Below are 18,505 nucleotides of genomic sequence, written 5' to 3'. Positions count from 1 at the left end.
TAACTACGCTCATCTTTCCACTTTTGAAAATGAATCCCAGCCTTAGTCTTTCACCCTTAACCCACAGCATTGACACAAAAGTCCACAACCGACACTAAATCACCTCTTTCCAGTGCTACACAACCTTCTGCAGTTTGCGGTCCCCTAGCGGTTTTCCAGTACGTGTGTGGGGAGGGGGGACCTTTGCACAGCCCACACCAGATCTACTTTTCTTAGCCACCTTTTGTGGATTATCTGTGAAGCAGTTTACAGGCTCACCAAGTATCTGGAGATGTCAGATGAACCACAGCAGCTATTTTCAAGCTAGGAACTTATATCTGTAAGCCTGATCCAAACTGATTGATCACCAAAAAGCACCAATTAAAAAAATAAATAAATCTACAAACACAAAAACCTTTCCAAATGATTGAAATTAAAACTGCTTGTGTTAATTAATTGGTTTGTGCCTGATCCTCCACTGGTGTAAATCTGCCCGGCCATCATCCTGCCCGCAGAAAGCTCCTCCTTCGCAGGTGCATGCACCGTTTGTACAGAGGCGAGTGTAAAGGGTTAGCATATTAATGATAAAGGTTCCCGGCAATTAAGTGCAACAGGGGGAAGACAGCCTGCAAGCAACTCCTCGACGTGCAAGAGGCAGAGCCACATTTCACAGACAAAGCACACGCAGGTCTGACTTGAAGTCACCCCTCCGCTGGGGAGCTCAGACCCCCGCGGGCGGGCGGGCAGGCGGGCTGGGCTGCTTCCCGCCGTGCCGCCCGGGGCTCGGCCCGCGGGGATGCTCGTGAGCCAAAGCTGCCCTCCGCCAGGCGGGCGGGCAATGACCCGCTAACACCGGAAACTGGAAAGCCACACAGCTTTTAAGCACAGCCTCCTTACTTCCCTGTAATTACAGGCTCACTTTCGTCAGTGCCGTGTTGCGAGAGGAAAACATAAGGGCCAGAATCTTCCAGCCTGGGGAACCTGGAAGAGTTGTGTTGACCGACAGCACCCAGCCCCATCCTCCAAAGGCCGGGCTACATTCAGATATCGCAAATTTAAGAACAGAAACGGAGAAATCTCTCCCACACCCAGTTCTTTCAATGGTCACCTCTTCTACGACACGAGCCAGCGGCTGAGACACACCAACACTGGAAAGCAAAAACCCCATCTTCTTGCGGAACGACAATGCTATTTAAATGCTGATGTTTAAATATGGGCAGGTAACACAGGATTAAGCCAAGAACCGAGGTAATCTTTACTTTCAGCCGATTAACACACACTGAAGGTATACAGTTATTATATTTGATGAAAAAAAATACTCGTTAGAAGACACCTCAGCAGCAACATCTGTAAGTGCTTTCAAGTCCCAAATTAAGTTGATATTACGTACATCCCCAATTTTCATTTTATGTGGCCATACAGTGACGACAACGTGGCTCCGCCAAGCCAGCCTGGCGTCAATCAGCAAACACAGAACAGCACCAGCGACGAGGGAATCGATAGAGCAATACCCAACACACAGCACCGGGCCTGGGCATGCCCTGCGCACCATGCCCACGCTACCTACCGTTACATACGTTCTGCAGCACGTATGAACGAGGAAAAGGATCACAATCTGAAGTCAGGAAAAGCTAAAGGGCCGTATCTGCTGCCTATTGAAATCAGTGATATTTCACCAAGCTGTCTGAAGCTCATGAAAACTGGTATTTAATGAATAACATTACTTCGCTTGATAATTAAGCGGAGCTAGGGCACACAGCTCCATGCGATGATGAAGCAGAGGCTGCAGGCAGACGCTACGTTTCAGGGCAGACCAATGGTGACATCTAGTGGACACGAGAACTTATCAGTGTCACCGATTTCTTCTAGAAGCAAAACTCCAGAAATCCAGAGTTTCTCCTAATTAACCTCTAACCTACATTACAGAACCACTATAATGCTCGCAAATGTTGAAAAAGAAGCTATTTCCATGCTAAACTGAATCTGCAGAAGCAAAAGGCCATTAAAAAAAAAAAAAAAGCACAGCTCAAAATAAATGCTCCAAATCAGGAATTTCTTTTCTATTGCAGCACGTAAGAAAAAGTGACAGCAGCCCATTACGATGTGCTGGGCTGTGGAAGGTGCAAAGGCAATGGTCAGAGCTTGCAGCTGCATGCTTCAGTCCCTAACCCTTGCTTCGACAGGGCTAAACCTCCTCATTTCTGCCCCCGCTGTGCCAAGCTTGCTTTCCTCAGGTCTTGTTCTGTACTGAGCATCCCTCCAAGCACATCAATTTTTGCACGAGTTTCACACTGCCCGAGATTTCCATTTCTCAACCGTACAACACCATTTCTAAACAGCAGGCTACGCAGCTGTGCGTTGCTCTTCTGCACACTCTTCTCCAAGCAGTAAGGAGCTGGCAGAGAAACTTAGACTCATTTTCCTCACTTAGGTTTTTTGTTTTGTTTTATTAATCTTTCCTACTTTGATATCAGTTCAGGAAGGCAGAAGATGAGCTTTTCGACAAGGCCTCCTTAAAACCAAAGCAAATAGTTCTTTTCGTCATTATGAAAAACAAAATATTGAATTCTGGTATGATCCTTTACCATCACCAGCATGGCAAAAAAGGGTCTACAACCAAGCTATCCAACACTGCTGTAATGCTGCCAATTCTTCCTCACCCTCTGGCACAACAGGACATAGGGGTGGCTTACTGTAGCAGCCAGTTCGGGAATGTTCTTTGCCTTATTGACTCCTTCTGCTAAAAATCAGTGAAAAAAAAAAAAATCTACTAGTAGAAGTTAGAGAAATCTTTTGGCCACTCTAATTTGTACCAGGCCCTGCTCCAGCACAAGAATGCATCACTCACAGTTAAATATTTCACTCAAAGAATAAGATATCATCAAAAGCTGTAAAACAAACAAACAACTCCCAAATACTCCTTAGCAGTTCCCTCAGTGGTTGCAACAAGGCAAACACTGGACAACTTAACCACTCACCCGAATTTGGTGGAGAGGACACCTCCCAGTGCAGAGCCAACAATAATTCCTATTCCAAAGCAAAGACCCAACTTCCCCAACGCACCAGCACGCTGAGAAGGAGTAGTCAGATCTGTAATAACCTTCTGAGCACCTGCAAGGAAAAGCATCCAGTGAAAAAACTTGCCGCAGGATTTAAGGGGTGGGCATAATTTTTTTAGGCCGTGGGAACTGTGCGTACCAGAAAGGAGTACTTGCAACCTTGGGCAAATGCTCACACACTGTTGAGTGGGATTGATTCAGTCCGTAAATCATAGGAAACAAAGACTCAACTCACTTAAATAAACCACTTCATGGGTGGCAAAAGTAGGCTTAACACCCTTGTCAACTTTCAGCAGCTTGCAGTGCTGCATGAGTTACACAGACTTCTACTAGCTAAAGGTTGTGTATTTTTTTACCGGAAGCATTTAGGAAAGCCAGACCAAAGCAGAATGGCTTGGTGGGAAATGAAAGGCATTTTTGTAACCACGTGTCATTTTGACTAATACACTCATTTTACCAGGCTTTATGTGCACTACATGTTGGGGAAAAGCTCCCCTACAAAACTGGCTGCTTGTGAGAAGGCAGCTGAGAAGTTTGGGATAGCAGTGCTATAAGCAAGCATTCATTGCCCATGTCCAAGTGGGGAAATCCAATCAATCTGCTCAAGATCATGCAGCAGGACAGATCTGGGACTACGGGTGACAAGTGTTGCTTTCTCTACCCAATATATGTGCTGCCTCATGTTCTCACTGCTTCAACCCTGGTAGCCACCAACATGTTCCTCCTACTTTCCTCCTTGCTACTGGGGCTGTTGATTCTGAGCAAGGTGAGCAAGAAGAGTGGAGCTGGGCAATAAAAGCAATTTGGGAAGTCCCTCAGCCTGACTGACCTTACCTGGTATCCCATGCATGAACACTGCCGGCAGCCGGGAGAGGAAGAGGAGAGGGACGCTGGTAGAGATAGACGCCAGCAGGAAGAAGGCACTTCCAGAGGAACAGGAGAGCATCAAGGCCGCTCGGGCGCCAAACTGGTCAGCAAATCTGGTACAGAAAGTGTGCAAGGTTTTCAGAAGTGGGATTGTGCAGGACATTACAGAGCTACCCAAGCCACACACTCATCTATTTGCTGCAAGAAGCACAGATAGATCAATTTTCAGGAGTGCTCACTACCCAAAAGAGGGCAGGATTTCCCAAGCAGCTCAGCTCATGGGGTGCCGAGCACTGTGACAATCTCTCCTCACTGGGAATTGCTAGAAATGCAAAATCGTGCCTTTGAAGAAATACTTGAAGCCTTGCCTGGACTCGAGTGCAAGGTACAGCACTGAAACGCGCAGCTAACCACATTAACCAGCCCACCCCGGGGACATGGGCACACGCAGCAGGTACCACCGCTCAGCTGACGTCCAAACCCCTTGTAAGCGTGAGCACTTCACTGTGCTTGCTTATATTGCTTCCACTGACTTTGAAACGAATAAATGTGTTTTATCACAGGCAGAGGCAGTTAGAGCAGCTCAGCTGATGTGCAGTAACTCATTAAATATTACAACTTCAGTGTTTCATTGCCCTCAAGTTTTACTTTGAAACTCAGAGTTGGTTCAAACCAAGGAACCAGGCTAGCTAATTTTTCAGTTCAGGTCCAGTGGTGATTAAACTTATTCCAATTCCCTTCCAGAGCACATTCAAAACAACAGTTCTCACTCAGTTTCAACTAAAGCAAATAAAGTTTTCTGTTTAGGTTCAATACAGACTTTGCAATAGTAGCTCAAATTTGCTTCCTTTTGAAGGGAAGAAAAAAGAAACAGCCAAATCAGGTTTTGTTTTTGATTCAGGTTTTGTTCAACTCCCTGGTTTAAATGCATTGGCTTTATAAGATATTTTAAAACGCTAATTTGGACAAAGTCCAAGAGTACCACAGAAACTGTTCTTAGCAACTGGGACTAAGATTACCATAAGATAGGCCCTAGTAAAGCTTTTCACTCCAATTCCTCCTTTCTTCATTTTATTAAAGTTTTATATTACAGTTAGCAGATAAATGGTACCTTGCATAGAAGACTAGTCTACAAACAAATTCAAGCATAAATAATGCAAGGGGTTTGCATTGAGGAAGAGGTACAGGTCAAGACTTCTCTGTTTACATCAAACCCACGGAAGTTTGTTAGCTGTTTGTAACGTAAAGACTTCAATTCACTAGACAGAACAAAACCAAAAAAGCCCCAGACTAAGGAGTAATTTCAGTGCTTCATTTCCTCATGGCTGTTCAGCAATGTCAGTCAAGATGAACAAGAAAAACTGACGTAAGCTACTTCCACATTTCCATTTCTTGTTGCTCTCCCCTTTTCTTTAAAATCTACCTCCGTGCTGAGGACAAAATGTTTGCAAATCTAGAAAAAAGCCTTTTTATCTCAAATCTACATTGCAAATTTTGGCTTCAATATGGCAATACATACCTTCAGTCTCATCCACACCACCGGGAGCCCAGGCCTAAATGGATTTTTGTACGCCATTTCCCTGTTCCCATCAAGTATCTCTTCTGGACATTAGTGAATAATATGCATGGACAAAACCCAGGATTTCAGATGGTACCAGGCCCAGAACAGAAATACTACTCTCCAATTTTGTATAATAACAGAAAAATCATTCAAACTGGGTCACCTACACCATCTCAATTCTTGGAATTAGGAATGAATTTTCTTCCAAGATGTACTGAAGAATCTTTTTTATAGTTACAATTATTAATTAAAAAATGTGTTCTGTGGTAGCATCTAAAGGCTCTGGGAGATCAGGTCCCCAAAGTGCTATGCACTGCATGCCAGAGGATCCCCTAGAGCTTACAGTCTAAATCTACACTTCTGTAGATGAGCTTGTAGATACATCAGTCCCTAATATTCACATAAAATCTAGAGGAATTTTAGCTTTGTGTTTAACCACACTGACCTAGATGAGGTAAGATTCAGCTGTAGAAATAATATGATCCTCATTCTTTTCACTGATAGTTCTACTTAATAAATAAGTGCTCTCTTTTTTAAAGGTTTCCCAGCCACGTGACATTTCTAAACTTACACATGGCTATAAAATGTCTGCAAGATTAAACCATCAGAACTCAAGCTCTAAGGATCTGAGTATACTGTTACATTTAAACGTGTGTCATTAAAATGTAGCTAAGTTAATATAAAGGCTGCTTCTATGCTTCAGTATTTGTAATTACAATATTTATTTTCCCCTTGTCCATTTATGAAATCTTCAAACATTTCAACAGGGGCATGAACTAGAAATAAAGCATTTTTATTAAAATATAAGAATGCCTGGCTTTTTTCAGGAATGAAGAGGGTCATGAGAATTGTTCTCACTTACCTTCCGAAAATGGGACCTCCCACGAGCTGAAGAACACCAAAGGTTGTCTGGAGGTAGCCAAACCCAACCGAGTCCAAACCCAGGCTCTTTGCCAAGTACTAAAAACAAACAAACAAACAAAACCAAAAAAAAATGAGGACAGGGAAATGAAATATGTTATATTTCTGAATAAAGAGCTTAAATTCTGCACGTAGAGGACTACAGCTCTAAACACTCCCTTCCTTCAGTTCACAGCGCAGCTCACTGAAGGTGCGGGGGTGCCCCAAACCAGCCTGCCTTCCCGATGTGTGCTCTGTACCCAGGTCCAGAAACTTCCCCGGCTCGGCTTGGTCCTGCTGGGCAAAGCATAGGAATCCGGTAAATGAAGATGCGCTTTCCAAAACTGCTTTGCTTCCTGTAGCCTGGACTATTCAATTTAAACAGTATATGACCAGCCCTTGGGTGTATGAAAAGGACAACGCCAAGAGCCAACCTCCTCTGGGTGGTCTCACCTACTGCTTGCTTGGAATATAGAAAGATTGAAGTGGGGTTTATGCCTTTCTCGGGCTTTCCAGGGAGAGTTATTTTGTGCATGAACAGAAGCGCTGCTGCTTAGACTATCCTGCTACCTGTTCTCATGGTCCAGCGCGATTACACTAATCCGCCACAAATAAACTGTTTGTGAGCCAGCTGGCTCAGGTTATAGCTTAGCACCAGGAGGAGGGGTGCAGCTTGCCTCTGGAGGCACGAAGCTACAGAGCTCTCCCAACAGGCACGGCGTCACCCGAGACACGGATGGACAGCCAGACTATCACACATCCGAAGTGCACAAACAGAAAAAGAAACAAGAGAGAGGACAAGCGTGGGGAAAAAAGGAAGATGTACAAAATACAGGGCACATACAGAGAGATGGCACCTATATTTGTGTTTGCTGGTACTCCTTCCCAAGATGTGTTTGGACCATTGCAACACCCTCCCCTATGGTTTTGGCAGTGTCCCCAGTACCTAGAGAAGATGCTGATGCTTTGCTTTGACCACCCAGCTCCCTCTCAGCTCTGCCTGCAGCTTCCCGTCCTCCACCTGGGTCCAAGTCCCTCTCCTCAGCCCTTCTCACCGCTCAGGTCAGCCACATCCAGCACCTCCTGCTATTTCAAGGCACACTCACGCCTCGCCGCTGGCGGCGGGCCCAGCTCCAGGCTCCTGCAAGGGGTCCTTCTTTACCTCTGCAGCCCCTCACGCACAGGCAAGACAGTTTGACAAGGACAGACTGCAGTGCCAACACTTACCTCCCCTTCAAATCCTCTCCTGCTGGAGCAGGAAAGGGGGTAGAAGAGGTCAGCAGGCGAGAAGCAACAACTCCTACGCCTGACTGGGTTACTACTACCACAAAAAGCCTGGTACTCTGAGCTGAAACCTCCCATTTCTGTTACCTTTGCTGCTGCCTGCTTGGCAGGTCACTCACCTACCATAGCTTCCCCGTTCAGTCAGGGAAGCAGAGAGGCTCAAAACACACGTGCGCAGAGCCTCTGCGGGGCCCTCAGCCCAGAAAGGGCTCAAGGTGCTCCGGCAATACAAGTAATAAACCAGCTTTTACTGCCTGCGAACACTTGCTCTGAAGACAGTCACTCAGGAAACAACAGAGTCGCAGCTTGCCTGCCATATAGGACATACGCTCCTCTCTCTTTCCTGCTGGAAACCTCTTCTGATTTTGCTGGGAAACTGCATAGGCAGTGCTGAAGGAGAGAATCGTGGTGCAGTAGCAAAGCAAGGCAAGCCATACTCACTGGCATGACTCCCAGCTGCATGAACAGGAAGATCAGGTCTAGGGTTGCAATCAGGTAGGCAACTAGGATCACTTGCTGCTTTTTGGCCTCCTCCGATCGCTCTTCACCCTCACTCTTCGTTCGCGCTGCTCCCTGCTCAGCCCCAGAGCTGGCTGGGGTGCTCGCAGCGCTCATGGCACGGCTTGCTGCAGACTGCCCAGGCTGAAAAACCGCACGAAGGCACGTTCAGGCTGGCAACACCAAGCATAAGAGAAGTGCAAAGCTGTGTTTACAGTTCAAAGCTTAGCAGTAGGAAACATGCTGAGTCAGCATGCTGGCGATTACTTTTTTTCCTTGATTACTTGTCGGACAGGATCACAGACAACCGCTCAATGAACCAGGGGCCTTGTTCCTCAGCCTTGTCCCAGGTGCGCTCCTTGCTTCAAGGACCATTGCAGTGAAGACCAGCTCGAGGATCCCAGCGGGGCTGAAATCGGACTTTGCTCCAAGCAAGATCATGTGACACAACTCTTTAACTCTTTCACTTCTTTGCCACCAGTAGCTCAGAAGAGATGAGTATTTTAACTCTTCATGAAAAGCACTTTTATTTTATTTTTGAAGGTGGAAAATTAAACTTAAAACAGAACGGCTGTCGCCAAGTCTTCGTGCTATTTGCAGTAGATTTATACAGATACTAGACCAAGTCTAGGTCTTAGACACAGTTGTGTGCACTCTAGCCAAGATGTTAAGTTGTTCCCTTTTCCCCACAGTGCCAGGTGCTGCAAATTTATAGAGAGCCTGAGCTAGCAAATGCTCACATGTGTCTCCACTCAGACCACAGACTACTAGCCAAAGCCAAAACACTGGGGGGGAAAAAAAGAAGTGTTAGAGCCTCACAAAATAGTAGGCTGGCTACAAATTGGGGAATTCAAACAAACAAACAAAACTCATTTGTCTTCTTCGGGTTTTGTTTGCTTGCTTGTTTGCTTGGGGCTTTGAATGTTTGTTTGCTCACTTGTTGAAGTCTGGATGTCTGGTTGAGCATTATTTTTATTTTAAAGAGGAAATGAAAGCAGGGATTCCAGCCCCCAGACTTCACAGAACCACAGAACTGCCGGTGGGAAGGGACCTCTGGAGATCTCTCAGCCAACCTCCTTGTTGGCTTGCAAGACTATCACCAACACATCAGCTCAGCTGTGACTTTTCTAGACAAGCTCTGAATATCTCCAAGGAAGGAGATTTGCCATCTAAGTACCTGGGGATAAAGTTTTTCCTAATGTCCAATCTGAATTTCCCGAGCGGTGACTTGTGGCCGCTGTCCCTTGTGATATCAGCTATTGCTACCAAGAAGAGCTTGGCTGCATCATCTCTGTAGCTGCCCTTCAAGTTGTTGTTGGCTGCTATTAGATCACCCCCAGCCTCCTCTTTGCCAGGCTGAACAACCTCAATCTCCCTCACAGTACGTGTGATCTTCACAACCCTACACCGGGCACCCTCCAGTTTGTCCACAACCCTCTTGAACTGGGGGGCCCAGCGCTGAGGTAGCCTCACCAGCACCAAGCAGAGGGGAATAAGAACTTCCCTGGACCTGCTGGCCATGCTCCTCCTCAAGTGGCCCATTACGTGGTTTGCCTTATTCCTGACAAAAGTGCACTTCAGCTCACTTGGCACCCACTGTACGCCAAGGTCCTTAGGTAGGGGTAGCTCCTCGGCCAGCTGGTCCCTGGTCAGCACTGACGCCGGTGGGTATTTTCCCCAGGTACGCAACTTTGCAACTTGTTGAAATTCATGAGGCTTTGGCTGGCCCCGTTCTCAAGTTTCTTGCAGACCCCCTGGCTTGCAGCTCTGTCTTTCAGAGGGTCAGCCGGTGCCCCTCGTTTCCTAACACCTCCTTTCAGAAACCGAGGCTTGGCTTGCATTGAAGCCTGACACCGGCCCGTCAATACAGTGACAAACATACCTATTTGCTGGACTGGACCTAGTGTGGTTGCCAGGGCCCCCAAGGTTTTAATCGAGGGCAGGGAGAGGGAACTATAAGATCTCTGGGGTAAAGACCATCTTTTTATTGTGTGTGTTCAACACGTATCGCCACAGAGCCCTCTGATTTCACGGGGGCTGTCAGACTCCACCTCCCAACAAACGAGAGGGACAACTGGAGGTTTACTCTTTCACCAGGGGTTGGTACCATATCACTAGAAACTGCAAAGAAACAACCTTTTGTAAACTTATGAAGAGCGTGAGTAGCTAAAAGGAACTTTACGCACGACGTGACTGACACCATAACCGGCAAGCACTCAAACCGATCCAACTCACCACAGCTTAGAGGTTGATCAAGGAAGGCTACTCTGAGTGTATCCTAATTTAGCAAAGGATCAGTGCTAAACATGTAGTTCATCTAAGTGCAAAACAATAGCTTTTTTATTTTCACTTTGGATTTCCTGCAACACAGCAGCAGCATTGTCAAATAAAACTGCCTGGTTTGCGCTGTGTACAAATCATCAACATCAAACAGAAGAGTAAAATTAATGACAGAACTCCATTTATAGCAAACCATCCATGTGCTCTCACTAAGATTTACCTTCTTTTTACTGGCACTGACAAAGGAACCGGAGTAAAACGTCAGTTTTAATTTCCAGCCTTTAGGGCAAAAGACAAAGTTCTGAGAAGTGGAGGCCTAAAACTGGTGCCAAAGCCAACTGCGTTGCGGTATGGATGCAGACCGCTGGGAAAGGGTTACTGAACACCACGGTTGTAGCCAATGACACATCCAGCTAGAGGCCACTTCATCTATATCTGTGTAGTATAATGCATCATTAATGATGGACAGCATAGGCTTGCATTGCAATTTTATCTAAAGGCACCTTCTGCATCAGTTATAGACTACATCACTGGTAGCACTCAGTCACTGATGAGACATATTTAAAAAAATAAATATTAATGTAAGAAATGGGGAAGAATCAGTTATGGCACACAGGAAATGAATTTTCTTTGGTAGGATAAATAAGCTTTAAAGGATTGATATTCCAGAGGGACTATGGTGAAAGCAAGCAAGGAGATAAATGTCTTGCGATTAAACTGCAGATTAGGCCATTAGCTATGCATTAAGTCTTGACACTTATTCTCAACATTTTTGGAGTATTTATAGTTGCCTTCCCTGGTGTATCTTTCCTGAGGCCTGTTTATCTGGTGATCTTTGGAAAAACCAGAGTGGGAAACCTGAGAACATCTTAAAAAAAAAAAAAAAATTGTAAAGACTTACTGTTTATGTTACTTGGCAGAAATCTTTCTTAAATCACTGGGAATAGGAAGCAAGGCCAGCTAAAAGTACATGTGCATGGGGAGGGGAAATCTACCCACAGCAACACCAGCATTTGAAAATGTTGGCTGCAAATGGATGAATTGTGAGGAAATAAATCCTGAATCCTTCTTTCCGCTTGGATTTTTTCACAGAGGAAACTTAAAATGGTTACGCTTTTGGAGGAACTATTCCGCCTGATCTCTAGCGCTCTGGGTGGGATTCACCTGTCTGCCGAGGATCAAAGCGAGATTTACAGCCCCAATACAGACTTTAAGAGGGATAAAAGAGCAGACGTGCCGCACAGCAGTGAATGGCATCTCGCAGGCCTCAGATCCGCTACCAATTAGACGTGGCAGGTCTCCTCAGCTGTGCAAACAACAGCGGACCGAACCGCATCAGAGCGAGAGCGAGGCACCTGAATACCTTGTGGGATCTGGTCCTGAGCCTCTCGAATTTCCCCATCTGGGAAGAAGATAAAATAATTCCTCCCTTCCTGGCACGAGCGTTATGAGGATACTGCACCAAAAATAGTGAGGTGCACAGACAGCTGGGAAAGGAGACACATGAGCTCTTACGGAGAGACAACGTTCAGGGAACTGTCTTACTGGTTATGTCTCTTAAGCTCCGAAATACAAGAGAGGAAAGGGAAGAAGCATCCTGAACCGATTCCCGAATACTGGGAATGCCAATTGCCTTAATGAGGCAAACCCCTCCGCATTAAGTAATTGTCTGAGCGAACCTTCAGAGCCACGGGCTCCGGCTGATCCGGCGCCTGCTCGCGGAAAGGAAACGCTCCTCTGCACTTCTCTCCGGGGAACGGCGCTCCAGCACGCTTCCTCGTCAAGAAACGTCCTCCTAATAAGAGGCCAAGAAAGCTATGTGAGCTCTTGTTACTCAACACTTCAGAAAAATCCCTCCCTCCCTTCCCCCTGCCCCAACATTGAGTGAAATGGTCTCATTTGTAGTCTGGCGAAAGATTTATACGGTTAAGCAAATAAGAGCACATACAGCATGGTATTGCCAAAATTATGTCCCATGTTTGTTGACTGATTTATTCTTTTGTGTAATTGTGTTCGCAAAAAAGGCTGCTCGCTAATGAATGGAAAAAGAATCCACATGGCCAGCAAAAAAAAGCCATGTTTAGTTTACAAAATAGCATGGTCTTCAGGGATTTTCATAAAAACTACAGAGACAGTCCAAATCGGCAATGAAATCAGATTCCCGGTGGCTGCAGAACTCTCTTGGCTCTTTCTATGTGTGTATTAAATTGCAAAAAGCAATTATTTATAATTTGTTTTTATAAAAATGCTGGTGCGCTTATTCTGCTTGGCAAATTATTTTGTGAAATGGAAAAGACTATTGTTCATTCTTTTGGTAAATTTTTTGTTACTTAGAATATAAAACTGCAAATCGAATTTTATCTGAAATATGGCTGGTTGTTATTAACTTTTTAATGGTAAAGCCCAAGAGCTCCATCTAATATTGAGGCCCCATCTGGTGCCCTACAAACACAATAAAACCTGGAGATTCAGACAAGGGAAAAGAAGTAGATCCTCCTCATCTTACAAACAGGACACTAACAGACAGAAGGATTTAATGACTTGCCCAAAATCGCGGAGGAAGCCAGTGGAAGAGCCTGGAATCAGACTGGGTCATCCTTTGGACTCCAATCCAGTTGCCTAACCACAGGACAGTTTCTCCTTTCTAATATTCAGGATAAATTAAACCAAAAAAGAACATTTCTGAATGCTAGAACTTGACATCAAAATATGCAATACAGGGTAGAGACTGTGGGTTTTGGAAAAACACCGTGGCCTGAATTCAGTAGTTACACCAAGAAAAAAATGAAATAGCTCAGTTCTTTCTACCCAGTCTCACTGGCTTCAGCAGGACCCAACTTGGGCAGGACACTGTCATGCCTTAATTAGGTTGTATTTCAGCCCAACCAGAGGAATCACTCTCCCGCAGGAAGGAAAACCTTGGGAAGAGTATGAGCTTTGGTGCAACGGCTGCGCTCGCACATATGAGGACACAGCGCCGTGTGTTCATACGCAGGCTACAGCCCCACAGGCCTCTGTAATGAAAGCCAATTTGGAAATCCCTTCCGAGAGCGGCGCTGGGCGCAGGCAAGTCAACCACTTGGCAAGACAAAATGCTGTGATGCCCACGCTGCAGACTACCTGGCCTTCAGAGGCTCGCTGCTGGACAAGGGATGAAGCCCTGGGCTCCCAGATACATGCAGCGTATTGAAAACCCAAGGTTTACATCCAAAGAATATGCTGGATGCGACAAAAACAGATACACGCACATACAAATAAAGCCTCACGCTATCCTTCAATATGCAATATTTCATTCAGCTGGTATTCTACAGCCACCTTCTGGAATCACAGCAATGTCTGGAATGCAAAAGCTGTTTATCATTTAAATAACACTTAAGCCGTTATAATTTATATGGGAACTGTAAATGATTTGGGCTGTATGAAGCTTCTTGTTGTGGTTTGTCGCAGGAATGCTGTAGATTTCCTCTGCACACATTACAGTCTGCAAACAATGGGAGTCTGAGACATTTTCAGCTAGTCCTGAGCCTCCTGCGTTTACCAAAACATTTCCCTGTGTCAGAATCAAACAATTGCCTGATTTATAACTCTCCGGCATTCAGGAGACCACCAGCAGCACAATGCAACAAAAACCCCTCTGCTGGTTAGCGCGCCAACGAAGCGATACAGAGCACAAACAAAACACGGATGTGTCTTTAATGTTGCTGCTAACGTACGTGTCTGCACAGAGCAATCAGGGACCTGGAAAGCGTGCGTCTGCCGGCTCCTCCGCGGGCGCGGGGGGAACCACACGCTGCAGATAGGGCTGCACGCGGGTGGAAGAGGCGGGAGAAGGCAGGGTGATCGCCTATAATCACGCAGGGCTGGATTTATCGGCGGCTCAGGAAACAGATGGTGAAAGCTGGACACCTTTCGGTGTATCTGGGATCTCAACGCCTGCAAAGCCTCGCCCGACGTCCCTGTTTTTCTCACTCTAAGCAAATACTGCTTTATTTCAGCGGAAGTCTTGAAGGGGATATGTACACAGTCGGAGCAAATATTCGAGTTGGCACCGCTGTCGGAGCAGCTTTTAAAGCTCCAAAGACCAGACCTTAGACGTATTTGCTCTGCCAGTCAGGTTTACATCACCAGTATCAGCAATATGGGCTGTAGCCATTTCTACTTGGGGATAACAATTACAATTCTGATTTTATTTAGGAATACAAACAAGAATGATTTCACTGCTATTTTTCTCTTCAGACCGCTAGAAGGCTTTGGAGACCCTTTGCTGTTTCCTCCAGGCCTTCCCATCTGCCCGCAGCTTGAAATTTGCCTGAGACAAAATGCAATCAAACCTATTTTGCCAGAGCTGGATCTTCTCCGGGACGCTTCAGCGCTGAGATTACAGAGCGGGGCCCACTAAGGGCTGTCCAGAGGAGTATCAGGAATTTTGCAGTGGTTTGGAGAAAATTTTCAAGGTAAACTCAATGCAGTTCTAGCACAGCTGAGTCGGCATTTCAGCCTTCAAGCTGCCTCCGTGGTACAGCTTTACCTGGTTTCTAATGACATTTTAGCTAAGTTAAGCAGACTTTTTTCCCCCATAATATACAGGAGCCCTGAGATAAGAGCTGGAAAAGTTTAGGAGACACCTACCAGTGTACTCTACTATATGGTAAGTCCCACTTCAGACACATCTGAAACCCTGCTGTTAACAGGCCACCATCTGTGTGGCACCATTCACTTCTGTTCCTCCCAAGGCAACCTCTGCTCTTCCTAAGTACGGTACTACTTGGAGCAAAGCATGAGTCTAGAGGACACAGATACCTCACTTAGAAGTTCGAAACTAGAACCTAAGAACAAACCTTGCCTCTCCATGAAGAATCAGAACAAGCTTTGCACAGGGTTAGGATCCAACCCGGACACCAGGAGCAATTTAAAGTGCAGCACAAGCAACACACAGAAATTTTCCCAAATGAATTGTATGTACTGGTGTGTTATTGTAGGGTTATTATGGAGAAATACACTGCTCAAGAGGGTTGGTCCCCCCCCCCCCCCCCCCCCAAGGAAGCTTACCCTGCAATGATCGCTTGTTGCAAACTACGCTGATTCTCTGCCATGGAGCAACGGTATTAGCGCTTGCCGTGGACTTCCCACCAGAGACCGCCACAGATCCGGACACTTCTGCAAGGGGTGACAAAAGCACTTATGCCATGGAAAGAGCACAGAGGGAGAATTAGCACTTCCAAACCTGCTGAAAAAAGAGAGTTTTAGCCCCAGATGGAGCTGGCTACTGCTCATGGGACGGCCGGATGATGCCTCTGACCAGGATTTTCTGTTGTGATTTTTGTTTTTGAGGATTTTTGCTTTGATATTGATGCCCAACTCAAAGCAACCCCTGAGGCCAAATTCAAGGCTGGCACAAGAGAGCAATGTCTCCATGCTCTTGGGCGGAATTACCACTTTCAGTACAGTTGGGCGTTCATTAATCATTTCACGCTATGGAGAGGGTGGAAATAACACGAGGACAGCTCCCTTGAAGTTTTGCTCTCTGGCTCACGCACTGCTTTTTGCAATTCCCTACGTCAAAGTCTTCATGTGCTAAAACCAGGATCCAGAATAGAGCTTTTCCAAAAATTAAGCAAGGCCTGCAAATGTTCAGTCCAAACCGTTCCAGAAACAGTCCTGCCAGAGTGAAGACTGGACTTGCACATCTTGCAAATACGTAGGATATCTGAAACAAATAAACAAACAAACTGCTGCGTACAAGGAGCAGAGGACTACCTCAGCTCGTTTTCCTCATGCCCGACCAGACGGCAACGGGATTAGCTCTGCAAAATTGCTCCAGCACGGGTGCTAGAACGAAACTGCCCGGCACAGCTAAGAGAGGAGTGGGTTATACCCCTCCTGAGCCTCAGCAATGAATTATTTGCTGAACTCCAGCCACTTTAGGCACACGTGGACCAACGAACGCCTCAGATCTTACCGGAGGCACAGCCAGAAGCCACAAGACTGCCGAGGAGTCAAGGATCTGGCCTGGCCTCCAGAAGCAGCTTAGGGAAAAATCTTGCCCGATGGCCATGGTGCATGCAGAAGAAAATCTAGATTAAAATTGCAGGCTGGCAGTTAAAGGAATCACACTGTCCTGTTTGAAAGGCAAGCGCGTTTGATCTAGAAACCAGCAAAACTCAATAAACATAGCGCCTCTGGATATACTTTTCCAACAGAATCACTTCCAGATTACAACGGACTAACACTTGGCCACCGTTGGTTTAAATTATTTCACCTGTTTTACATTTTCACTTTCGAATACCAGTGACCAGCTGACTCATTTGTACTTTGAGAAGAGCTGCAAAATCTGGATTATTTGGCTCTAGGATGAAATCCTAACCCCAGTTCACCGGGAATTTTGCCTCTGATCTCACTGTAGCCAGGATTTAAACTTTGGCTGTTTAATCTAACTTCTCTTCTGCTTTTACTGTTAGGAAAACATTTCTTTCAGACTCATTGAATCATGATTATGTTTGAAAATGTGGCTCACTGTTCATGCTAAAGGTATTTGCGCTCTGAAATGCCTTCACATGTTACTGTATGTGCACACAGTTTTCTATGTGAGGTACATGCTTGTTCATAAATAAATAGGGGCACGTTTATGCTGTCTCTGGGACAGATTCCATTCTTTCTCTTGAGACATAGTTTTTCTCTTTTTGACTTAAAATCATATGACCGTGTGCAGAATATGGTATTGCATGAGACGACTAAAAGCACCACAACGTGGCTCTGCACGCTTATGCGGGACAAGCGGCTCTCCGCAGGACAGTGAGTCACTTGCTGTCCTGTACAGGATCATGGTGCAAGTGCGACTTCAGTTGCATCTGTACGAGATGAAGTGTCATCAACAGTCAGTGACAAGTGCAGCTCTGTGTGCCCGATCCTCTGGGCCTTACACAGTCAAAACCTCTGCTGGAAACCGAGGGTCACATCTAGTGCTGGCTGCCCTGGAAGCTCGGTTCCTGTGAAAAGTAGCACAACAGCTCAGAAAGTGACACTTAAGGGCATTGGAATGACCTGATGGGTTTTCAGCCTTATCCACAGCGCAGACAAAACTGTAGCTTTCTCCTGGACTCCACCAGCTACTGGTGGGCATCATCATCACGTGTGCAATCAGGATATTTAGCAGCGTTTCTGACCAGGGCCCAAGGTAGCAGGTCCTTTTAACCCCTGTCCAAAATTTGAAAACTGGCTGATTAAGAAAAAATTGGTGGAGGTAAGACCAACCGCAATGCAACTTGAATCTAGCGTTATCTGTGGTCTCCCACCCCCTCCGCTCCATTAGGGCACGCGGCACTGCATTTTCCTTAGCATCTGCTAATGATGGACTCCCCGAGGGAGCTCACCCAACCACCCCCTGCGCAGGTTCACCGGCGGCTGTGTTACGTTCGGTCCTCGCACAACGCCTGCAGCAAAATTAATGCTGCGGATCTAGTCAGGAGATTACGAAATGATTGCTTTCCAAGATCACGAGCAAACAAAATTTTAGCGCGATGCCTTCAGAAAGTTACTGCGCTAAAAGCAAACTTAAAGCTGTAGGCGAGAAGATAAATTAATTAAAGAGTACAAACAAGAAGCCAGGAGGTGGGGAGGGAGCAGAAATTGTCTCCTCTTGCTGCGTCACTGCGTATCTCCACACCCCATCGCAGGGAAAGGGGGGACAAGCCCCGAGGGAGAGGCCGAGGAGTAGAAATGACTCACAACGACCTGGAAAATTTAGAGGATGGTGAATGTAGTTATGGTATATGTTATCACTCCAGAAGTATTGTGCATGCCACATGGGTTTAAGGATCTACAAAAGTTTACAGCCCACTCTCACTTAAACTGCAAGGGGCCGTTTCTAGGCCGGTAACGCGAGGCGCTAGGTGAGGGCAAACCTTACCCAGAGCTCCTTGGGCACACCGCGAGAAACCGGGGAGCGTTTCATTACGTACCGCATACCCAGCACCTCCTGTGCTGCATCTGACAGCATCCAAAGCCTCCGGGCTAAATGCAGACGTCCACGGGGGCTGTATCCTACGCAGCCAGGTCCCAGGGCCCCCGAGATGCAGGA

At 46.2% G+C, this 18,505-nt stretch overlaps 1 protein-coding gene across 5 annotated transcripts in view; it reads right to left on the bottom strand.

Moving 5' to 3' along the window:
• Positions 1-18,505, bottom strand: part of SLC22A18 (solute carrier family 22 member 18) — a 71,510-nt gene extending 53,005 nt beyond the window's left edge. Inside the window, exons 1-6 of one of the 5 annotated variants that reach the window (XM_067296020.1) lie at positions 18,387-18,505; positions 15,478-15,585; positions 12,108-12,223; positions 6,329-6,426; positions 3,873-4,018; positions 2,958-3,090 (exon numbers count right to left, since the gene is read on the bottom strand). In XM_067296020.1, the coding sequence (XP_067152121.1) occupies positions 2,958-3,090; positions 3,873-4,018; positions 6,329-6,426; positions 12,108-12,223; positions 15,478-15,585; positions 18,387-18,414 (629 nt within the window). In that variant the 5' untranslated portion in view covers positions 18,415-18,505. Of the gene's footprint in view, positions 1-2,957; positions 3,091-3,872; positions 4,019-6,328; positions 6,427-8,091; positions 8,532-12,107; positions 12,224-15,477; positions 15,586-18,386 lie in introns of those variants that run through there. The other 4 variants (XM_067296021.1, XM_013957954.2, XM_013957955.2 and 1 more) reach the window with 4 other exon arrangements.

This window comes from Apteryx mantelli, chromosome 4, assembly GCF_036417845.1.
Source record: "Apteryx mantelli isolate bAptMan1 chromosome 4, bAptMan1.hap1, whole genome shotgun sequence".
NCBI classification, from domain to species: Eukaryota; Metazoa; Chordata; class Aves; order Apterygiformes; family Apterygidae; genus Apteryx; species Apteryx mantelli.
Note: the sequence above shows the minus strand (reverse complement) of the source record. Positions and strands in the feature narration are given on the sequence as shown.